The sequence below is a fragment of the Neoarius graeffei genome, chromosome 21 (assembly GCF_027579695.1).
Source record: "Neoarius graeffei isolate fNeoGra1 chromosome 21, fNeoGra1.pri, whole genome shotgun sequence".
Lineage (NCBI taxonomy): Eukaryota > Metazoa > Chordata > Actinopteri > Siluriformes > Ariidae > Neoarius > Neoarius graeffei.
In genome coordinates this window covers 4,831,994-4,857,458 of record NC_083589.1, presented here as the reverse complement: position 1 = coordinate 4,857,458, position 25,465 = coordinate 4,831,994, and the positions used below count along the sequence as shown (strand labels likewise).

Below are 25,465 nucleotides of genomic sequence, written 5' to 3'. Positions count from 1 at the left end.
TCTGTGGAGCTTAGTGAAAGCTAATCTTGAGAATAAAAAGTAATCTATAACATACTGTAAACGCTCACCGAAAGAATCAACCGAAAGAAGTGGAGTATTAGTGGAGTAGAAAGAATCAAATCTAATTCTTTAAAAGCTAATCTAGCAAGTTAAGGCAAAGTTAGAAAGCAAAAGCAAACCTACTGAATGAAAGCTAATGTGTGAACGCCTTTCTAAAATAAAGAATAAAAGCTAATCGAATGAGTGAAAAACAACTTATTGTGTGAAAGCTAATCTAGTGAATGAAAGCTAACTTAAAAGGTGAAAAATAATCTAGTGAGTGAAAGCTAATTTAAAGGGTGAAAGCTAATCTTGTGAGTGAAAGCTAATACAGCGAGTGAATGCTAACTTGGAGGGTGAAAGCTAATCTAGTGAGTGAAAGCCAGTTTAAAGGGTGAAAGCTAATCTAGTGAGTGAAAGCTAATCCAGAGGATGAAAGCTAATATAGCAAGTGAATGCTAACTTGGAGGGTGAAAGCTAATCGAGAGAGTGAAAGCTAATCGAGAGAGTGAAAGCTAATTGAGAGAGTGAAAGCTAATCCAGAGGGTGAAAGCTAATCTAGTGAGTGAAAGCTAATCCAGAGGGTGAAAGCTAATATAGCGAGTGAATGCTAACTTGGAGGGTGAAAGCTAATCGAGAGAGTGAAAGCTAATCGAGAGAGTGAAAGCTAATCCAGAGGGTGAAAGCTAATCTAGTGAGTGAAAGCTAATCCAGAGGGTGAAAGCTAATATAGCGAGTGAATGCTAACTTGGAGGGTGAAAGCTAATCTAGTGAGTGAAAGCTAATCGAGAGAGTGAAAGCTAATCTAATGAGTGAAAGCTAACTTAAAGGGTGAAAGCTAATCTAGTGAGTGAAAGCTAATCCAGAGGGTGAAAGCTAATACAGCGAGTGAACGCTAACTTGGAGGGTGAAAGCTAATCTAGTGAGTGAAAGCTAATCGAGAGAGTGAAAGCTAATGTAATGAGTGAAAGCTAACTTAAAGGGTGAAAGCTAATCTAGTGAGTGAAAGCTAATCCAGAGGGTGAAAGCTAATATAGCGAGTGAACGCTAACTGGGAGGGTGAAAGCTAATCTAGTGAGTGAAAGCTAATCGAGAGAGTGAAAGCTAATCTAGCAAATGAAAGCTAGCATAGTGTCAAAGCTAATGTAGCGTGTGAAAGCTAAGCTAGAAAGCAAACCTACACTGCAGTGTTGGATGAAGCTAATCCAGTGTGTGTGTGTGTGTGTGTGTGTGTGTGTGAGCAAAGGGAAGCCCAGACTCTCCCTCTGTCTGAATAATTTATTGGTGTATAGCAGAGCTGAACAGGCACACTCCTTTTTATTCATTCATCTCTCTTATCATCCCTGTATTCATCCCTTCATTTATCCCTCTGTACGTCTTCCATTCATCCCATTTTCCCATTCATTAATCCATCCTTCTATCTCATTTATCCCTCCATTTATTCATCTGTTCTTCCCTTTACTCATTCCTCCATTCATTTATTCCTCCATTCATCCCTCCATTCCTTTGTCCATTCATTCCTTCCTCCATTCATTCATCCCTCCATTCATTCCTCCATTTATTCCTCCCACCATTAATTCATCCTTCTATTCATCACTCCATTCATTCCTCGATCCATCCCTTCATTTATTCCTCCCTCCATTCATTCATCCCTCCATTCATTCCTCAATCCTTCCTTCCATTAATTCATTCATTCATTCCTCAATTCATCCCTCCATTTAGTCCTTGATCATCCCTCCATTTATTCCTCCCTCCATTCATTCATCCCTCCATTTATTCCCCCATTTATCCATCCCTTAATTCCTCCAGTCACCCCTTCATGCATCCTTCCTTCCATTCATCTCATCTCATTATTTGTAGCTGCTTTATCCTGTTCTACAGGGTCGCAGGCGAGCTGGAGCCTATCCCAGCTGACTACGGGCGAAAGGCGGGGTTCACCCTGGACAAGTCGCCAGGTCATCACAGGGCTGACACATAGACACAGACAACCATTCACACTCACATTCACACCTACGGTCAATTTAGAGTCACCAGTTAACCTAACCTGCATGTCTTTGGACTGTGGGGGAAACCGGAGCACCCGGAGGAAACCCACGCGGACACGGGGAGAACATGCAAACTCCGCACAGAAAGGCCCTCGCCGGCCCCGGGGCTCGAACCCGGACCTTCTTGCTGTGAGGCGACAGCGCTAACCACTACACCACCGTGCTGCCCTCCTTCCATTCAATTGTCTCTTAATTAATCCCTTCATTCTTCACTCTGTCCTCCTCTATTACCCTCCATTCATCCTTCTATCTCCATTCATCCCTTCGTCCATTTATTCCTCCCACCATTCATCCCTCCATTCATTCCTTGATCCATTCCTCCATTTATTCCTCCCTCCATTCATTCATCCCTCCGTTCATCCCTCCATCCATCCCTCCTTCTGTTCATGCCTCCCTCCATTCATCTCTCCTTTCATCCCTCCATTCATGTGTATCTATGTCCCTGTAGACGATTCACTAGTAGTGGTTTTTAACTGTTTTTTCATTCATGCCTCTTCAGTCAGAGATGTGTGGGGGCGGAGCTAAAAACTTGTAACCCATGATCCACATAAACAACAACAGAAAAAATCTCTATTATCACATTGGGCCAAATTCACAAACACCTCCGTGTTCACTATACATGTGCACTACATAGGGTTTGCTGTGATGTCACTGTAGACTCGAGGATGGAAGTGATTCAGGTCACTGAGTCGACTCTTTCTAACTGTCCCTTTTAATGAATCAAATGAATCGATTTAACTGTCTGATTAGTCTCCACCCACAGCTTCCACAGAAACCCTGCCCACTCTTTATTACTAACTGGCCAATTGACCAGGTCGACTGTATAGGTCACTTTACTCATTGATTGCGCTGCATGAAGTATTGGCACCCCTCTACTCTGTCCATCAATGAAAAGGGACTGCTATAAGAGCTCCTAGGAGCAGATAAGATGTGGGTGGAAGTTCATTCTCAGTGCAGCAGTGTCACTGCCGTGGTGTGTGTGTGTGTGTGTGTGTGTGTGTGTGTGTGTGTGTGTGTGTGGTGAATCAGCTACAACAGTGTTGCTTTAATGATGATAATAATCATAATACAGTACTGTTGGTAAGTCTTGCTCTATTTCAGCCCAGTTTGAAATAAAGCAATTGTGTATGCAGCAGGAGACAGATGGAGAGACAGACAGAGATGGCTGCCGTCCAGACGAAACAGTTTGGGGACAAATTGTTAGCGTTTAGCAGCTAGCTGAGGACCCTTGTGGAGCTCTGCCAGCCTGTTCAGAGAGAGAGAGAGAGAGAGAGAGGCATGCAATGTCTCACATCTGAGAAAATGTTTTTTGATACTTTTTGATTTTAAGTAAATATTTACAGTGAGACATTTTGTGTAGGACAGAAAGGTTTACAATTTATCTTCCTGTCATTTTTGTCCATTTTTGGCTATATTCCTGGGCAGTCCTCATTCATTCACCCTTCATCTAATATCAAAGTTCTTAACACCTAACACTACCATTCTCATTCAAACACCACCATTCTCCACCATTCTCCATCAAACACCACCATTCTCCATCAAACACCACCATTCTCCAACATTCTCCATCAAACACCACCATTCTCCAACATTCTCCATCAAACACCACCATTCTCCATCAGACATCACCATTCTCCTCCCTTCTCCATCAAACACCACCATTCTCCAACATTCTCCATCAAACACCACCGTTCTCCAACATTCTCCATCAAACACCACCATTCTCCAACATTCTCCATCAAACACCACCATTCTCCAACATTCTTCATCAAACACCACCATTCTCCAACATTCTTCATCAAACAGCAACATTTTTCATCAAACGCCATCAAACTTACCATCAACACCAATATCTTTCAGTAAAAGAATTAAGAAGCACACAGTGAACACAGTGAGAAGATCTGGACTGAATGCTGTTGGTGTTTGGTCTCCAGGTGAAGATGATGTGCGAGGTGATGCCCACGATCAGCGAGGACACAGCCATGAGCCAGCGAGGTTCTCAGAGCAGCTCCTCGGACCCGGATTCGCACTTTGAGCAGCTGATGGTGAACATGCTGGATGAGAGAGACCGTCTCCTGGACACGCTCCGAGAGACGCAGGAGAGCCTCGCCCTTGCACAGCAGCACCTGCAGGACGTCATGTATGACCGGGACTCACTCCAGCGCCAACTCAGCTCTGCACTGCCACAGGTACACACACACACACACACACACACACACACACACACACACACACACACACACACACTTAATTACACACATGCACACACAGGCGTTTCAGATCAACAAGAGCATGTGGTCAATCAATTAGAAACTTCATCACATGACAACATAGTGTTGGTAATAAAGTACTGGTTTTAAATACACAATGTAATAACTGTAATTATCTTTATTGTGTACTATACTGCTAGCCAAATTCATAGCAAGCTAGCAAACATTAACTAAACTACTGTATTCTGTAGTATAGCTATCCAAGTTCCATCTTAAGATAGATAAACAATTTAAATTTATATTCTTATCGTTCAGCTGGGGGCGGCACGGTGGTGTAGTGGTTAGCGCTGTCGCCTCACAGCAAGAAGGTCCTGGGTTTGAGCCCCGGGGCCGGCAAGGGCCTTTCTGTGTGGAGTTTGCATGTTCTCCCCGTGTCCGCGTGGGTTTCCTCCAGGTGCTCCAGTTTCCCCCACAGTCCAAAGACATGCAGGTTAGGTTAACTGGTGACTCTAAATTGACCGTAGGTGTGAATGTGAGTGTGAATGGTTGTCTGTGTCTATGTGTCAGCCCTGTGATGACCTGGCGACTTGTCCAGGGTGTACCCCGCCTTTCGCCCGTAGTCAGCTGGGATAGGCTCCAGCTTGCCTGCGACCCTGTAGAAGGATAAAGCGGCTAGAGATAATGAGATGAGATGAGATCGTTCAGCTGCTTAAAGCCAGTCGCCACATTTGCTATCAAGCTAATATTCGTTTGTGTAGCTAATGTTATGATTGTATTGTGAAACTAAAGTAAACTACAATCATCGACACCTTAATGATCTTTTGGCCGTTGCAAAAGTAGAAAAGGCTTTCAATACATAAATTGTGCATGAATAATTACTCAAACTTCCACTGGTAAAAAATGAGTTGATTCCCAATTACTTGTGTATCAGATCACGTGACACCGTTCCACAATTACCGACACCTTTGTCCACAGTTATCGACACCGTTCTACAATTATCGACATCCAGATGATTATTTATAAAAAATTAATGGGCATATGGTATTAAGTTAACAAAATATAGTTTTTATTTAAAATTTGTTTTACATAGACTTATACAGTGCCTTGCAAAAGTATTCATCCCCCTCGTGTTTGTCCTGTTTGGTCGCATTACAAACTGGAATCTCATCTCATTATCTGTAGCCGCTTTATCCTGTTCTACAGGGTCGCAGGCAAGCTGGAGCCTATCCCAGCTGACTACGGGCGAAAGGCGGGGTACACCCTGGACAAGTCGCCAGGTCATCACAGGGCTGACACATAGACACAGACAACCATTCACACTCACATTCACACCTACGGTCAATTTAGAGCCACCAGTTAACCTAACCTGCATGTCTTTGGACTGTGGGGGAAACCGGAGCACCCGGAGGAAACCCACGTGGACATGGGGAGAACATGCAAACTCCGCACAGAAAGGCCCTCGCCGGCCACGGGGCTCGAACCCGGACCTTCTTGCTGTGAGGTGACAGCGCTAACCACTACACCACCATGCCACCCCTCAAACTGGAATTAAAATGGATTTTTGGAGGGTTAGCACCATTTGATTTACACAACATGCCTACCACTTTAAAGGTGAAAATTTTTTTTTTTTTATTGTGACACAAACAATAATTAAGATGAAAAAACAGAAATCTGGAGTGTGCATAAGTATTCCCCCCCAAAAAAAGTCAATACTTTGTAGAGCCACCTTTTGCTACAATTACAGCTGCAAGTCTCTTGGGGTATGTCTCTATTAGCTTAGCACATCTAGCCACTGGGATTTTTGCCCATTCCTCAAGGCAAAACTGCTCCAACTCCTTCAAGTTAGATGGGTTGCGTTGGTGGACAGCAATCTTCAAGTTATGTCACAGATTCTCAATTGGATTGAGATCTGGGCTTTGATTAGGCCATTCCAAGACATTTAAATGTTTCCCTTTAAACCACTCCAGTGTAGCTTTAGCAGTATGTTAGGGTCATTGTCCTGCTGGAACGTGAACCTTCGTTCCAGTCTCAAACCTGTGGCTGACTCAAACAGGTTTTCCCTCCAGAATTGCCCTGTATTTAGTGCCATCCATCTTTCCTTCAGTCCTGACCAGCTTTCCTGTCCCTGCAGATGAAAAACATCCCCACAGCATGATGCTGCCACCACCATGCATCACTGTAGGAATGGTGTTCTCAGGGTGTTGGGTTTGCGCCACACATGGCGTTTCCCATGATGGCCAAAAAGATCAATTTTTGTCTCATTTGACCAGAGAATCTTCTTCCATGTGTTTGGGGAGTCTGCCACATGCTGTTGGGCAAACTCCAAACGTGATTTTTTTAAGCAATGACTATTTTCTGGCCACGCTTCCATAAAGCCCCGCCCACTCTGTGGAGTGTACAGCTTAAAGCGGACCTATGGACAGATACTCCCATCTCCGCTGTGGATCTTTGCAGCTCCTTCAGTGTTATCATTGGTGTCTTTGTTGCATCTCTGATTAATGCCCTCCTTGCCCAGTCTGTGAGTTTTGGTCGGCGGGGCCTTCTCTTGTCAGGTTTGTAGTGGTGCTATATTCTTTCCATTTTGCTATAATGGATTTAATGAAGCTCCGTGGGATATTCAAAGTTTGGGATATTTTTTATAAACCAACCCTGATCTATACTTCTCCATAACTTTGTCTCTGACCTGTTTGGAGGCTCCTTGGTTTTCATGTTGCTTGCTTAGTAGCATTGCAGAATCAGGGTCCTTCCAGAACAGGTTGATTTATACAGACATCATGTGACAGATCATGTGACACTTTGATTGCACACAGGTGGATCTTAATCAACTAATTATGTGACTTATGAAATGAACTGGTTGGACCAGCTCTTATTTAGGGGTTTCATATGAAAGGGGGTGAATACTTATGCACACTTCAGATTTCTGTTTTTTCATCTTAATTATTGTTTGTGTCACAATAAAACAATGTGCACCTATAAAGTTGTAGGCCTGTTGTGTAAATCAAATGGTGCTAACCCTCCAAAAATCCATTTTAATTCCAGTTTGTAGTGCGACTAAATAGGACAAACACCAAGGGGGATGAATACTTTTGCAAGACACTGTATTTAGTACAAAATATATTTTATATAAATATATCAATGCCTGTGTTTATGTAAATGAGGAAATAATTCTAAAGTTTGCAAGCAAATGAACTGATAATGGTTAACCTGTGTCAGAAAATCTTTTTGTTCCACTTTCTACCCACTTTCTAAGTACTTGCATAGATCACATTTTATTAATCATTCGTTGTTATTTGTATTAATTTCTAGTTTTGTAGTTTACCAATAAATGTCATCTTTTTATATGCTAGGAATTTAATTCTCATCTAATTCTATTGATTGCAATCGGATTCCAAATACTCTATAAACATTCCATTCTGTTATGAATTAGAAAAAAAATTATTATATATCACAGCACTTTTATTTTTTAAAGTACTTCATCTACTTCAACAATGTTACACAAAGATCGATCCATAACAGCTGTAAATGTCACTTAATTCCACAGGGTGTCGATAATGGTGGACACCGGTGAAAGTGATCACTATTATCGACACCTCACGTGACTTATCAAGCGCGCATTTAGATACAAAAAGCAGCTGTCAAATGAAAGAGTCAGAAACAAAGTAGGTTTTGACGAGGATATCATGAAATATCGGTGAATTTGATCAGTAAAAACATGTCCATGGTCTTTTCACCATGCTCACCTGCGATGATAACGTCCGGGTTTTCCTCAAATTGCTGATCGTGCTAAAAAAATTCCATCTCAGGTAACGAGCTGTGTCATCAGACGACAAGATCAAAGGGCGAGGCGGGTCTTCCAGTTGATTAATTAACCAATAATAACTGTTGTAACTGAAACTCACCTTTGTAAAATTGTTTTTATTGGTAAATCTGAAAAGGTGTCGATAATTATAGACTGTAGATAATTGTAGCCGCCGCTCTCGTAGCAAATTTTCAGGAACCTCACTAGCTAAATGATTGTATCATGTACCTAATTGATTGTAGTGACTAGCATTAGTTAAATGAATATATTGTGTACCAAATTAAAATGAGCAATAATGTTTACAAACAAGCTAGCTACACTGGTGCTTGAAAGTTTGTGAACCCTTTAGAATTTTCTATATTTCTGCACAAATATGACCTAAAACATCATCAGATTTTCACACAAGTCCTAAAAGTAGATAAAGAGAACCCAGTTAAACAAATGAGACAAAAATATTATACTTGGTCATTTATTTATTGAGGAAAATGATCTAATATTACATATCTGTGAGTGGCAAAAGCATGTGAACCTTTGCTTTCAGTATCTGGTGTGACCCCCTTGTGCAGCAATAACTGCAACTAAACGTTTGCGGTAACTGTTGATCAGTCCTGCACACCGGCTTGGAGGAATTTTAGCCCGTTCCTCCATACAGAACAGCTTCAACTCTGGGATGTTGGTGGGTTTCCTCACATGAACTGCTCGCTTCAGGTCCTTCCACAACATTTCCATTGGATTAAGGTCAGGACTTTGACTTGGCCATTCCAAAACATTAACTTTATTCTTCTATTCTTCATTCTTTTATTATTAACTTTGTGCTTTGGGTCGTTGTCTTGCTGCATGACCCACCTTCTCTTGAGATTCACTTCATGGACAGATGTCCTGACATTTTCCTTTAGAATTCACTAGTATAATTCAGAATTCATTGTTCCATCAATGATGGCAAGCCGTCCTGGCCCAGATGCAGCAAAACAGGCCCAAACCATGATACTACCACCACCATGTTTCACAGATGGGATAAGGTTCTTATGCTGGAATGCAGTGTTTTCCTTTCTCCAAACATAACGCTTCTCATTTAAACCAAAAAGTTCTATTTTGGTCTCATCTGTCCACAAAACATTTTTCCAATAGCCTTCTGGCTTGTGCACATGATTTTTAGCAAACTGCAGTCAAGCAGCAATGTTCTTTTTGGAGATCAGTGGCTTTCTCCTTGCAGCCCTGCCATGCACACCATTGTTGTTCAGTGTTCTCCTGATGGTGGGCTCATGGACATTAATATTAGCCAATGTGAGAGAGGCCTTCAGTTGCTTAGAAGTTACCCTGGGGTCCTTTGTGACCTTGCCGACTATTACACGCCTTGCTCTTGGAGTGATCTTTGTTGATCGACCACTCCTGGGGAGGGTAACAATGGTCTTGAATTTCCTCCATTTGTACACAATCTGTCTGACTGTGGATTGGTGGAGTCCAAACTCTTTAGAGATGGTTTTGTAACCTTTTCCAGCCTGATGAGCATCAACAGCACTTTTTCTGAGGTTCTCAGAAATCTCCTTTGTTCGTGCCATGATACACTTCTACAAACATGTGCTGTGAAGATCAGACTTTGATAGATCCCTGTTCTTTAAATAAAACAGGGTGCCCACTCACACCTGATTGTCATCCCATTGACTGAAAACACCTGACTCTAATTTCACCTTCAAATTAACTGCTAATCCTTGAGGTTCACATACTTTTGCCACTCACAGATATGTAATATTGGATCATTTTCCTCAATAAATAAATGGCCAAGTATAATATTTTTTTGTCTCATTTGTTTAACTGGGTTCTCTTTATCTACTTTTAGGACATGTGTGAAAATCTGATGATGTTTTAGGCCATATTTATGCAGAAATATAGAAAATTCTAAAGGGTTCACAAACTTTTAAACACCACTGTATATTATGGAGCTAATATAACTCTATAATGTTTGATGAACAGTTCAATTTTTATATATTTGAAACAACTTCGATTCAAGTTAGCAAACATCAGGTAAACTTTTTCCTTGTGTAGCTAATCCTAGTCAAGTTTAGTAGCAAGGTCAAACTTTCACTGGAAAAAGACTACTGGAAAAAAAACCAAACAAACTAAAAACTAGCTAATTTTAGGTGAATGATCATATTATATCCAATTTAAAATAATTAGTGTTGTACGGTATGCTAGCAAGCTAGCTATAAAGTAATGGTAATTTTCACCAGTAGTCTAGTTTACTAGAACGGTATCAAACATCATCAAACTAGCAAACATTCTGTGGTAATTAGCTCAGCTAAATCGAAATGTAATGCAAGTTGTTTTATTGTACAGCAAAATAAAACCAGTAGCCATGTTTGCTGTAACACTAGCTAACATTAGATAAAGCGTTTTAACGTGTAACTGTTTAAGAACAGTAATCAGGTGTGTTAGTAATTGATAGCTAGCATTCTGTAAGTTGTTCTAAGCTAGCTAATGTTAGATAAAGAGTGGTAGTGTGTAGCTGCTTAATAACAGCCCGTGGGTGTGGGAATAAACTGTAGCTAGCATCATGTAAGATATGTAGTGTATATTTTAGCTGCTTATATCTCATAACCAAGTTCACTTGCGAGTTCAGAGGTGCAGTCATCTGATTGGACAGATTTTACAAGCTTAAGCTCCACCCATGTCACCTTGGGAGACGCCTGGCATTCAGTGAAATCGGGACACTTTGGGAAGAAGGGAAACACTTACTCTGTGTGTGTGTGTGTGTGTGTGTGTGTGTGTGTGTGTGTGTGTGTGTGATGTGGATCTTTAATGATGATGTATGTGTTGGTGGATTTTTTTTTCTCCTCACACTTGACTCATTGTCGCGGCTCAGATTTTCCTCCTGGCTGTAATTCAACATCACACTCTTTTACGTATCGTCACCTGGAGTTAAAATCAGCTGAAGCTTTTTAATTTTCAGTCGTTCAGAGATGTGATGGTTTTATGTAATCTCTGCCACCTCACACCCCGTCTCAGTTCTGCACTCGCTCTAAAAGTGTGTCAGTGTGTGTTTTTTCCTCTCAGCTCTCCTTCATCCACACTGAAGGAGAAACACACTTCAGTCACGGGTGCTTTCTGGTTCTGCTTATAGCAGACACACACGCACGCACACACGCACGCACACACACACACACACACACACACACACCCTTCTCTTTTAGTTTTAATTATTATTTATTTATATTACATAGACACGAGTGTTTTACTGGGAAATACACCACTGGTATTTTTTATCTGAGCTCCATCCGGGACATGGAGAACCAAAACCGTGACATAAATGTCTATATGTGACTTGTGAGGAAATCGATGAATTGTTTTGATAAATTTGGGTACATTTTGTTTGTGAATGTGTCGATATAATAAAAAGAAAATCACATGTTGGCTTGAAGATATGAAGTTTATCTTCTCGTGTTGAAAAACTCTCATTTTTCATACGAAATACATCGCGGATCTGAGTGACATATTTAGATAACGTTGGCTGGCTTTGAGTGGTATATCAGATATATTCCATTCAGCGAGCATGATACTGAACGAGTCGAAGATGAGTAGCGCTGAATGGAATATCTGATATACCATGAAAAACAGCCAGCCAATATTATTATTATTATTATTATTATTATTATTATGCATACACATTCTATGGAACAGTTATAGATTTTACAAAAAGTTAAGAACAGGGCGGTAACTTACCAATATTGAATACTGATTCTGATTGAATGTAATTCAATGTTCTGTCAATCCAATGTTCTGGACAAAGGTAAAGTTCTAACAATAAAAATGGTACAAGTCCAAAAAGCCTGAACAACAACCCAACTTATATACAAGCTATATCCAGGTAGACAGTTCAAGTTCAGTTATTTTTGGTCGTAGTTAATTGTTACATTGCAGTTGTTCAAAACAAAAGGGCTTTGTTGAGTGAAGTCCACGAGTGAAGTCCTCTTGTAAAAGTCTCTGTCACTTTTCCTCACCTCCAAGTAGAACTTTGACAATATTTTCGCTATTGCTCTCTTTTCCAGTTTTTCAGTGTCCATTGGTATGTTTTTCTCTTATAAATATGCATGTTAAATATCCAATGAAGTTTAGGTAGCCTTTCTGGTGTTCAGCGCGTCTGTTTCTTTAACTCTACCACTTTTAATGGAGCAAACCTCACGGTCGATTGTTCACCATCAAACACTGCCAATAATTCCCCATCAAACACCACCAGTTATTCCCTATCAAACACTACTGATTATTCCCCATCAAACACTGCCAATTATTCCCCATCAAACACCGCCAATTATTCCCCATCAAACACCACAGATTATTCCCCATCAAACACCACAGATTATTCCCCATCAAACGCAACCAATTATTCCCCATCAAACGCAACCAATTATTCCCCATCAAACGCAACCAATTATTCCCCATCAAACACCACCGATTATTCCCCATCAAACACCACCGATTATTCCCCATCAAACACCACCAATTATTCCCCATCAAACTCAACCAATTATTCCCCATCAAATGCAACCAATCATTCCCCATCAAACACCACCGATTATTCCCCATCAAACACCACCGATTATTCCCCATCAAACGCAACCAATTATTCCCCATCAAACTCAACCGATTATTCCCCATCAAACACTACCGATTATTCCCCATCAAACACTACCGATTATTCCCCATCAAACACCTCCAATTATTCCCCATCAAACACCACCAATTATTCCCCATCAAACACCACCGATTATTCCCCATCAAACACCACCAATTATTCCCCATCAAACGCAACCAATTATTCCCCATCAAACGCAACCAATTATTCCCCATCAAACGCCACCAATTATTCCCCATCAAACGCCACCAATTATTCCCCATCATACACCGCCAATTATTCCCCATCAAACGCCACCAATTATTCCCCATCAAACGCCACCAATTATTCCCCATCAAACGCCACCAATTATTCCCCATCAAACGCCACCAATTATTCCCCATCAAACGCCACCAATTATTCCCCATCAAATGCCGCCAATTATTCCCCATCAAACGCCACAAATTATTCCCCATCAAACACCACTGATTATTCCCCATCAAACACCACTGATTATTCTCCATCAAACACCGCCAATTATTCCCCATCAAACACCACCGATTATTCCCCATCAAACACCACTAATTATTCCCCATCAAACACCACTGATTATTCTCCATAAAACACCGCTGTTATTCTCCATCAAACACCACTGATTATTCTCCATCAAACACCACTGATTATTCCCCATCAAGCACCACTGATTATTCCCCATCAAGCACGACTGATTATCCCCCATCAAACACCACTGATTATTCTCCATCAAACACCACTGATTATTCTCCATCAAACACCACTGATTATCCCCCATCAAACACCACTAATTATTCCCCATCAAACACCACTGATTATTCTCCATCAAACACCGCCGGTTATTCCCCATCAAACACCACTGATTATTCTCCATCACACACTGCTGATTATTCTGCATCAAATACCACTGTTTATTCCCCATCAAACACCACTGATTATTCCCCATCAAACACCACTAATTATTCCCCATCAAACACCACTGATTATTCTCCATCAAACACCGCCGGTTATTCCCCATCAAACACCACTGATTATTCTCCATCAAACACCACTTATTATTCTCCATCAAACATCACTGATTATTCCCCATCAAACACCACTAATTATTCCCCATCAAACACCACTAATTATTCTCCATCAAACACCACCGGTTATTCCCCATCACACACCGTCAATTATTTACCATCAAACACCACTGATTATTCCCCATCAAACACCACCGATTATTTGCCATCAAACACCACTGATTATTCACCATCAAACACCATCTCACAATGAAAAAATGAGAAAAATCCAACCTTTAATTGAAAATATTTTTTCAGAGAAAAACAAATCCATCATCAAGAAATAATTTTTCCAACAAAAACACATGCGCCTCTATTATTGGCACCCCTGCACTTAATACTCTGTACAACCCCCTTTGTCAATAAAACAGCACTGAGTCCCATAACATTTTATAAGTTTGGAGATACAGTGCAGGGCCTCTGAGACTGTTCCTCTTTATACAACCTCAGAATTTCTCAGTGTGAGATGAAGCGACTTCACCAAAAGGTGAATTTTCTTTCTATTCCGTTTTACTAATCTTTATGGGGGGCAATAATTATGGACAGCATTGAATATTCATTCAAAATAGAGCTGGAAGCTGGGAGATGATAAAAAGGAGGAACAGCAGAGAAAAATCCACACAGGGAATTCAAGGCAGAATGAGAGAGAGAGAGAGAGAGAGAGAGAGAGAGAGAGAGAGAGAGAGAGAGAAACTTTAACACCGTTTGACACTCAGCTGTATTTTATCTCTTCCCAGGAAATGTGGATCAGTGAATGAGGCCACTTTCTTTTCACATCTCTCTCTCTCTCTCTCTCTCTCTCTCTCTCTCTCTCTCTCTCTCCCACTCTTCCTCTTCTTCCACCAGCTCCACCCTGCAGCCATCATTTAGCCTATTTCTCATCTCTGTGATCATCTGAGTCCAGATTTAATATTAAACACACAGACCTCATGAAACTCATCGAAAACACAGGAGAGTTCAGTCTAATAGAGTGACGTCAGTCACACAGTTAAGAGATGTGTGTGTGTGTGTGTGTGTGTGTGTGTGTGTGTGTGTGTGTGTGTGTGTGAGTGAGAGAGAGAGAGAGAGAGAGAGAGAGAGAGAGAGAGAATGATGTTCTCTAAACAAGACAAAATCTTTAATAAAGATGTTAGCATGGGTAGCGCTAGCATCACCAGGGTCCCGGGTGGATAGCAGCGGTTGCTAAGCAGTGATTGAACAGGCAACATTATTGGATTATCTAAAATCTAACCATATGCGGCCACTCAGTTTGTATGGGCACCCACACACACACACACACACACACATACCATCTCTTTTTTCCTTGCCTAAACCTGACCTGTGTGATGCATCACTGCATGGCTCACTGATCAGAGTGACAGCCTCCTTTCCCATCTTGCCGCTGGGTTACAGCATGACCACACCCTCACCTCTGTGTCCTACTGTCAAACACAAACACACATCGACAGCCTCCATTAAACATCACCACACAACAGCATTTAGCACAGAATACCACCAAAAACCAACATTGTCCATCAAATAGAATACTCTCCATCAAACACGTCAATTCACCATCAAACACCAACATACACCATCAAATACATCAATTCACCATCAAACACCAACATACACCATCAAACACCAACATTCAGCATCAAACACCAACATTTCCCTTCAAACACATCAATTCACCATCAAACACCAAAATACACCATCAAATACATCAATTCACCATCAAACACCATCATTCACCATCAAATACATCAATTCACCATCAAACACCATCATATCATTCACCATCAAATACATCAATTCACCATCAAACACCATCATTCACCATCAAATACATCAATTCACCATCAAACACCAACATTCAGCATCAAACACCAATACTCCCCATCAAATACATCAATTCACCATCAAACATCAACATACACCATCAAACACCAACATTCAGCATCAAACACCAATACTCCCCATCAAATACATCAATTCACCATCAAACACCAACATACACCATCAAACACCAACATTCAGCATCAAACACCAACATTTCCCTTCAAACACATCAATTCACCATCAAACACCAACATACACCATCAAACACCAATACTCCCCATCAAATACATCAATTCACCATCAAACACCAACATACACCATCAAACACCAACATTCAGCATCAAACACCAATACTCCCCATCAAATACATCAATTCACCATCAAACACCAACATACACCATCAAACACCAACATTCAGCATCAAACACCAACATTTCCCTTCAAACACATCAATTCACCATCAAACACCAACATTCATCATCAAACATCATCATTCACCATCAAATACATCAATTCACCATCAAACACCAACATACACCATCAAACACCAACATTCAGCATCAAACACCAATATTTCCCTTCAAACACATCAATTCACCATCAAACACCAACATTCCCCATCAAATACATCAATTCACCATCAAACAACATACAGCATCAAACACCAACATTCAGCATCAAACACCAACATTTCACTTCAAGCGCATCAATTCACCATCAAACACCAACATACACCATCAAACCATCAATTCACCATCAAACACCAACATACACCATCAAACAACAACAGACACCATCAGACACCAACATACACCTTCAAACACCATCAAACACCAATACTCCCCATCAAATACATCAATTCACCATCAAACACCAACATTCACTATCACACACCAACATTCACAATCAAATGAACCATGACAAATAAAGCCTTCTTCTTCTTCTTCTTCTTCTTCTTCTTCTTCTTCTTCAGTAGTTTCCATCAAATACCAACATACTCCAGCAAACATGGACACTGTCCATCAAACACCATCATTCACCATCAAACACCAACATGCACCATGAAACATACAATGACAAATTAAGTCTTCTTCTTCTTCTTCTTCTTCTTCTTCTTCAATACTTACCATCAAATGCCAACATTCTCCAGCAAACATTAACATTCACCAACACACATCAACATTCAACATCAAACATACCATGACAAATAAAGGCTTATTCTTCTTGAATACTCACCATCAAATACCAACTTTCTCCAGCCAACATTGTCCATCAAAGTCCAACATTCACCATCACACACCAACGTTCACCATCAAACACCAATATTCACCATGAATCACCAATATTCGTCATCAAGCACACCAATGTTTAACATCAAGCACACCAGTATTCACCATCAAACACCAACATTGTCCATCAAACACCAGAATTCACCATCGATCACCAACATTCACTGTCATTCACCAACATCCAACATCAAACCCATCGACATGCACCATCAGTCCAAATCAGCATTGTTGATATTTTTTGTAAATATTAGTATTTGATTTCATGTGTTGGTATGTGATAGCAAATGTTAATGTATTATGGAGAATGATGAGGCCTGCTAAAGAACTGTAGTGTTTATTGGTGTCAGATAGAAAATGTTGGAATTTAATGGAGACAGTTGGTGTTTCATGGAATATATTGATGTCTGATGGAGAATGTTGGTGTTTGGTGAATGTTGGTGTTTGATAAAGAATGCTAATGCTTAACCACATCTGATGGAGAATGTTAGTGTTTGATGGTGAATGTTGGTGTTTGATGAAGACAATTAATATTTAGCAGAAAATGCTGATGTTTAATGGTGTTGGATGGTGAATGTTGGTGTCTGATGGTGTTTGATTCTGAGCTACATCTTCAACCATTCATCATTCGGAGTTTTTTCTCAGGCTGATGAATGCTGAGTGTCTAAGTGTATGAGATCATTATCTCTTAGCTCGACTGATGAAGAATGTAATGGGATTGTGTCATGTGTACATGGTGTGTGTGTGTGTGTGTTCTAGTCAGCTGCCTCCTTCCTCCTCAGCATCACATGATGATTCTGCATGATTGAATGTTATTATCTGTGTCCTACTTCACTAAGCCTCCTCCAGGCCAGATTAACCCTTTATCTAAAGACAGTGAAGGAGAGAAGAAACAAATCACAGAAACAAGCACGACAATTCTGATGTGGTTATTGAGCCAATCAGAACGCTCTCAGACAGTCATGTGATCTAAAAGTATGGCTGATATTCGAGTGCTGCTCAGTTTATGGGCATCTTGTTCTCAGCTTCCTCATGAGCGCTTTAGGCATCAGTTCATCCACTTACAGTATATTCTCCCTTTCTGTTTAGGATCAACACCAAATATTAATCATTCATCATAATTTAATGTGTTTATATCTAAAGACGCTCCGTTAGCAACAGCACAGGATACAATGCAGTCACCTGTGTGGGCTGATGTTTGCTCCAGTTAATCCAGTTTCGTACCTTCCCAGTTGTGTATTTATGATGAAGTGTCCAGGCTGAAGCCTTTTTCTTCAGCTCTCTAAAAAGGGCTTTGCAGATACTCTTCCGCATCTGATGAAGGAATTAATCTTTATCTTCAGGAGCTCCGAATACAACTGAAAATACCGGAATTAAGAGTGTAGTGAGTGAAGTGGAAACACAGGAACCGTGATAAAAACATTCCAAAAGTGTTTGTCCAACTAGCTTATTCATTAATATGTGTACATTTACAGGTCTGGGATGTAAAAATGACCACATGACCATTTCAGAACTGTGTGTTAGGAGTCAAAATAATATGTGAAATATATAAGATAATTCCTTGAAATAGTGAGATATTCGGTCAAAATAACAAGAAAATATCTTGAAATAAGTTTTCAGTCAAAATGTTTGATAGAGAATGTTGGCGTTTGATGGCGTTTAATGGTATATGATGGAGAATGTTGGTGTTTGATGGTGTTTAGTGGTATATTATGGAGAATATTGATGTTTAATGGAGAATGTTGGTGTTTGATGGTGAATGCTGGTGTATGATGGAGAAGGTTGGTGTTTAATGGTATATGATGGAGAATGTTTGTGTTTGATGGTACTTAATGGTATATGATGAGACTGGTGGTGTTTGATGGTGTTTAATGGCATATGATGAAGAATATTGGTGTTTGATGGTGTTGAATGGTTTATGATGGAGAATGTTGGTGTTTGATGGTGTTTAATGGTATATGATGGAGAATATTGGTGCTTGATGGAGAATGTTATTGACAGATGGAGAATGTTGGTGTTTGATTGAGAAGGTAGGTGTTTAATGGTATATGATGGAAAATGTTGGTGTTTGATGGTGTTTAATGGTATTTGATGGAGAATGTTATTGATAGATGGAGAATGTTGGTGTTTGATGATGAATGTTGGTGTTTGATGGAGAAGGTTGGTGTTTAATGATATATGATGGAGAATCATAGTGATGGAGGATGGTGGTGTTTGATGAAGAATGTTGGTGTTTGATGTTGAATATTGGTGTTTCGTGGAGTTTAATGTATATGATGGAGAATGTTGGCGTTTGATGGTGTTTAATAGTATATGATGGAGAATGTTTGTGTTTGATAGAGAAGGTTGATGATAGATGAAGAATGTTGGTGTTTGATGGAGAATGTTGATGATAGATGAAGAATGTTAATGTTTTATGGTGAATTTTTGTGTTTGATGGAGAATGTTGGTGTATGATGGTGTTTAATGGTATATGATGGAGAGGGTTGGTGATAGATGAAGAATGTTGGTGTTTGATGGTGAATATTGGTGTCTGATAGTGTTTAATGGCATGTGATGATGAATGTTGGTGTTTGATGGTGTTTAATGATGTATGATGCAGAATGTTGGTGTTTGATGGTGAATATTGGTGTCTGATAGTGTTTAATGGCATGTGATGATGAATGTTGGTGTTTGATGGTGTTTAATGATATATGATGCAGAATGTTGGTGTTTGATGGAGAATGTTGTTGATAGATGCAGAGTGTTGGTGTTTGATGGTGAATATTGGTGTCTGATAGTGTTTAATGGCATGTGATGATGAATGTTGGTGTTTGATGTTGTTTAATGATATATGATGCAGAATGTTGGTGTTTGATGGAGAATGTTGTTGATAGATGCAGAATGTTGGTGTTTGATGGTGAATATTGGTGTCTGATAGTGTTTAATGGCATGTGATGATGAATGTTGGTGTTTGATGGTGTTTAATGATATATGATGCAGAATGTTGGTGTTTGATGGTGAATATTGGTGTCTGATAGTGTTTAATGGCATGTGATGATGAATGTTGGTGTTTGATGGTGTTTAATGATGTATGATGCAGAATGTTGGTGTTTGATGGTGAATATTGGTGTCTGATAGTGTTTAATGGCATGTGATGATGAATGTTGGTGTTTGATAGTGTTTAATGATATATGATGCAGAATGTTGGTGTTTGATGGAGAATGTTGTTGATAGATGCAGAGTGTTGGTGTTTGATGGTGAATATTGGTGTCTGATAGTGTTTAATGGCATGTGATGATGAATGTTGGTGTTTGATGGTGTTTAATGATATATGATGCAGAATGTTGGTGTTTGATGGAGAATGTTGTTGATAGATGCAGAATGTTGGTGTTTGATGGTGAATATTGGTGTCTGATAGTGTTTAATGGCATGTGATGATGAATGTTGGTGTATGATGGTATATGATGCAGAATGTTGGTGTTTGATGGAGAATATTGGTGTCTGATGGTGTTTAATGGTATATGATGGAGAATGTTGGTGTTTGATGGTGTTTAATGGTATTTGATAGAGAATGGTATTTGATAGAGAATGTTGGAGTTTGATGGTGAATGTTGGTGTTTGATGGAGAAGGTTGGTGTTTAATGATATATGATGGAGAATCATGGTGATAGATGGAGGATGGTGGTGTTTGATGGTGTTTAATGGTATATGATGGAAAATATTAGTGTTTGATGGCGAATGTTAATGATAGATGGAGAATGTTGGTGTTTGATGGTGTATGTTGGTGTATGATGGAGACTGGTGGTGTTTGATGGTGTTTAATGGTATATGATGGAAAATGTTGGTGTTTGATGGTGTTTATTGGTATTTGATGGCGAATGTTATTGATAGATGTTGATGAGAAGGTTGATGTTTGATGGAGAAGGTTGGTGATAGATGAAAAATGTTACTGTTTGATGGTGAATGTTTGTGTTTGATGGAGAATGTTGGTGTTTGATGGTATTTAATGGTATATGATGGAGAAGGTTGGTGATAGATGAAGAATGTTGTTGATAGATGAAGAATGTTGGTGTTTGATAGTGGATATTGGTCTGTGATGGTGTTTAATGGCATGTAATGATGAATGTTGGTGTTTGATGGTGTTTAATGGTATATGATGAAGAATGTGGGTGCTTGATGGAGAATGTTGGTGTCTGATGGTGTTTAATGGCATGTGATGATGAATGTTGGTGTTTGATGGTGTTTAATGGTATATGATGCAGAATGTTAGAGTTTGATGGAGAATGTTGTTGATAGATGAAGAATGTTGGTGTCTGATGGAGAATGTTGGTGTTTGATGGAGAATGTTGGTGTCTGATGGTGTTTAATGGCATGTGATGATGACTGTTGGTGTTTGATGATGAATGTTATTTAGAAAATAATTAAGTCAAAATAAAGACATGGCAGTTTAACTTTTTTTCACAGTTCACAGTTCAGAGCTTAATTTATTATCAGAGAACATAAAATGGATCTACAGATAAAGTGAACATCTCACTTATTCCTCCTTAATTTTGCTTAAATTCTACACTGATCTGATTTCAGCTTTCATCACCACTGAAAATATTTCAACAACTTTTATGAAACCTCAACAGGGACATTTTTGTAGAAGTCATGTGACAGGCTCTTATTACTGAACTCTTAACTATATACAGTATTTACTTTGATTTTTTTTCCTGGCCATCAATAAAGTCCAGTGAGAGATCTGTGTTCTGTGTCAAACAAACCGCTTTAATGAATGGGTTTGGTTTATGCTTTGGCCAATATGGCTCAAAAAACAAAACAAAACTTGTCTGTCGCTTTAATATACAGTAATAATGTATTATTATTGGTCTCTTTAATGGCTCAGTGTTAAAGGATGTATGTTCAGATCGAGAGCTGCTATTCCACTCACACAGCTGCTCTCTAATGACCACGTTTTAATGTCTCAGTGTCTCGCTTCCGTGTTATAAATACACCGATGACGTCTGAGTGACGAGTGCTGCAGGGTCTCGGAGAAACTCACTGCTTCTTAGAAAGGATGTGCTCTGGGTTTCTGTTATATCAAGCCTTAATTGTTTAAAAAAAACTCTGATAAGGGTCAGGGGAAACTCAGGAGTGGTTTTTTAGGGAAAAGTTCACGTGTAATGTGTGTGAACAGGTTTGTGTTAATTAGTGAAGATTTTGTAACACCTTCAGGTACACTGTGTATCATGAGGTCGTTACGTGTCATAGTGTGACCTTTTGTTCAAAATAAAACACTTGAGGTCATGTGTGTTGTAATGAAGCGGAGTCACTGTTACGAACCTGAAGGTAATTATTTTCTTATAAAAAGGTGTGGTATAGTCCTCTTATACCACACCGATTTACCAATGAATTCAATTTGTTTTATCCATTTATAGTTACATTTAATACTCAAGAAAAAAAAAACTTAGTTTCTGTTCTCACTTACATTCTAGCAGCTATAAACAGATGTCCCCTCACCAGACTCTTTTCTCTCTTGAAGACCAAAAGAAACCCCAAAAGAAACCACAAACTCCTCTCTTCAACTCACGTCTCTTCAACATATCAACAACTTTTAAAAAAATACATGTTTATGTTACATAGTGCACAGTGTTGTAGTTGAGTCACTAAACCTTGAGTCTGAGTCCAGTCTCGAGTCCCCAGTATTCCAAGTCCAAGTCAAGTCCAAGTCATTAAAAAAATTTCGAGTCAAGTCCGAGAACAAGACTCCAACCGCACCATTTCACGGTGTCTGTTTCAGCACCATTAACATTAGTTTGTTCCTGAACATGCCGTATGAACAGGTGAATGTGCTTCTCTTTATCAGGGAGTGTGAAGTATTCTGTCAGAGATGGTTGGGAGATGGATGTACAGTGGTGCTCAAAAGTTTGTGAAGCCTTTAGAATTTTCTATATTTCTGCATAAATATGACCTAAAACATCATCAGATTTTCACACAAGTCCTAAAAGTAGATAAAGAGAACCCAGTTAAACAAATGAGATAAAAATATTATCCTTGGCCATTTATTTATTGAGGAAAATGATCCAATATTACATATCTGTGAGTGGCAAAAGTATGTGAACCTGTGCTTTCAGTATCTGGTGTGACCCCCTTGTGCAGCAATAACTGCAAATAAACATTTCCGGAAACTGTTGATGAGTCCTGCACACCAGCTTGGAGGAATTTTAGCCCGTTCCTCCGTACAGAACAGCTTCAACTCTGGGATGTTGGTGGGTTTCCTCACATGAACTGCTCGCTTCAGATCCTTCCACAACATTTCAATTGGATTAAGGTCAGGACTTTGACTTGGCCATTCCAAAGCATTAACTTTATTCTTCTTTAACCATTCTTTGGTAGAACGAGTTGTGTGCTTAGGGTCGTTGTCTTGCTGCATGACCCACCTTCTCTTGAGATTCAGTTCATGGACAGATGTCCTGACATTTTCCTTTAGAATTCGCTGGTATAATTCAGAATTCATTGTTCCATCAATGATGGCAAGCCGTCCTGGTCCAGATGCAGCAAAACAGGCCCAAACCATGATACTACCACCACCATGTTTCACAGATGTGATAAGGTTCTTATTAGAGTTGAGCTGGATACTCGGCTGAAACGAGTATCCGGTACGTATAAAGCACTTTTGCCGAGTACAAGTATTATATGAGTAATACGAGTCAATATCTGTGCTCGGACTGAATGAAAATCCTCACACAGCGTCACAGCACCCCTCCCCTACACACACCGCTCTGCTCACTCACACAGAGAACCGCTCTCTGTCTCTCCCTCAGTCACTCAGGTTCGCGGCTCTTTTCCGTTAACGTTTCGGGTTTCTTCAGCTTCAAGTTTGTTTTTATTTCAGTTTGTACTTACTTATAACCAGTAGAGTTCTGGTAAGCGTGGGTTCGTTCAGACATGGTGCTTGGTAGAAAGCGACTCGCGTTGCATCTCTGCCTGTTGGAGATTTTTTTCTTTTTTTAACCGTTGGTTAAAAACAGTTTTTTTGACTTCACGCATTGAGTGTCTGACACTTTCTTGCTGTAATTCATGTAAAAATAAAGGTAGTAGTGGTATAAGTATTACAAATTAAGCTACACACACTCTCTCTCTCTCTCTCTCCCTGCCGGTCGTCAGAGGGTTTTTTTTTTAAGCCGTCAGTTGGCTCTAACCAGTTTTATTTTACTTCATGCACTGAGTGTCTGACACTTTCTAGGTAGTAGTGGTATAAATAATATTACAAATTAAGCTACACACACACACACACACACACACACACCCCTCCCTCTCTCTCATGATCAGTGATACAGAATAATGAGTGATGTAGAGAGTACTTCAGCCGACACTGAACCACCAGTCAGAGTTTGCTTAACCTTGCAGGACAGTGAGGGTCAAACCAGTGACAATGAAAACAGTGGCAGTAGCACCCACCTTTCCCCCACTGAGACCAATATTGCATCTGGTGATGGAGGTCCTCCTCCACCAAAGACCAAGAGGACTTCTGCAGTATGGGACTCTTTCACTGTTTCTGAAAATGATTCCTCCAAAGCCATTTGCAAGCTTTGCAAGTCCAAGCTAAGCAGAGGTAGAGATGCAAAACATTACAACACAACATCTCTACATAATCATCTGCTATATGCCCATCACATTAGAAAGCCCACTGTATCAGCCACCTCCTCCTCCTCTCCTCTTCCTTCTCGGGTCACTGGTGTTCAGCTGGGTGCTGCTAAGGGCTCACATTCATCTTCCTCTTCACCAATACTCACTGCATTTGCAGCAAAGCAGCCATTCTCAGCAAACCATCCCCGGTCAAAACAAATTACAGAGGTGATTGGTAAAATGATCTGCACTGATCTTGAACCTTTCTCTGTGGTGGAGAGGAGAGGCTTCAAGACACTTGTTGGCTTTTTAGAGCCCAAGTATAAGATCCCATCAAGGCACTATTTCAGTCGAAATGTTGTGCCTGAGCTGTATGAGGCAATGAGAGGGGAGTTGGTCCAGTCACTTAAGGCAGCTGAAGGAGGTGTCATCAACCTCACTACAGATCTCTGGACCAGCAATCACAATGCACATGCATATCTCTGTCTTACTGGGCACTGGTGTGAACGTGTAGGGGAAGCTTCAGTACAGAGGAAAGCAGGGCTGCTAAATGTTGGTGTGCTGGACATTGAGCACACATCAAACAACATTCTGTGCTGCCTTAAGGAAAAGATGAGAGAGTGGGAAGAGTCTGTTGGTCAGTCTGTCACAATATGGTTTGTTGTTTCAGATAATGCAGCCAACATGGTGAAAGCTTTGACTGAATATGGGCACATCCGTTGCATGTCCCATACGCTTCACTTGGTGGTGATCAAAGCACTGGAGAAGGACAGGGTTGTGACATCCCTTCTCTCCAAAGCCAGGATCATATCTGGCCATGTTCATCGCTCAAGCAAAGCCAGCAACAGACTACATAAGCTGCAAACACAGTTGAACCTCCCCCAGCACACGCTCATAACAGATATAAAAACAAGGTGGAACTATATGTTCTACATGCTCCAGCGGCTGGTGGATCAGCGCAGGGCTGTGCAGATT

The 25,465-nt window shown here is 40.2% G+C and overlaps 1 protein-coding gene across 1 annotated transcript in view; it reads left to right on the top strand.

The window, feature by feature from the left end:
* The first annotated feature begins 4,024 nt into the window (after positions 1-4,024).
* ppfia2 (PTPRF interacting protein alpha 2) overlaps positions 4,025-25,465 on the top strand; it is a 204,181-nt gene continuing 182,740 nt past the window's right edge. Inside the window, exon 1 of the mRNA XM_060903793.1 lies at positions 4,025-4,273. Coding sequence (XP_060759776.1) covers positions 4,025-4,273 — 249 coding nt within the window. The remainder of the gene's footprint in view (positions 4,274-25,465) is intronic.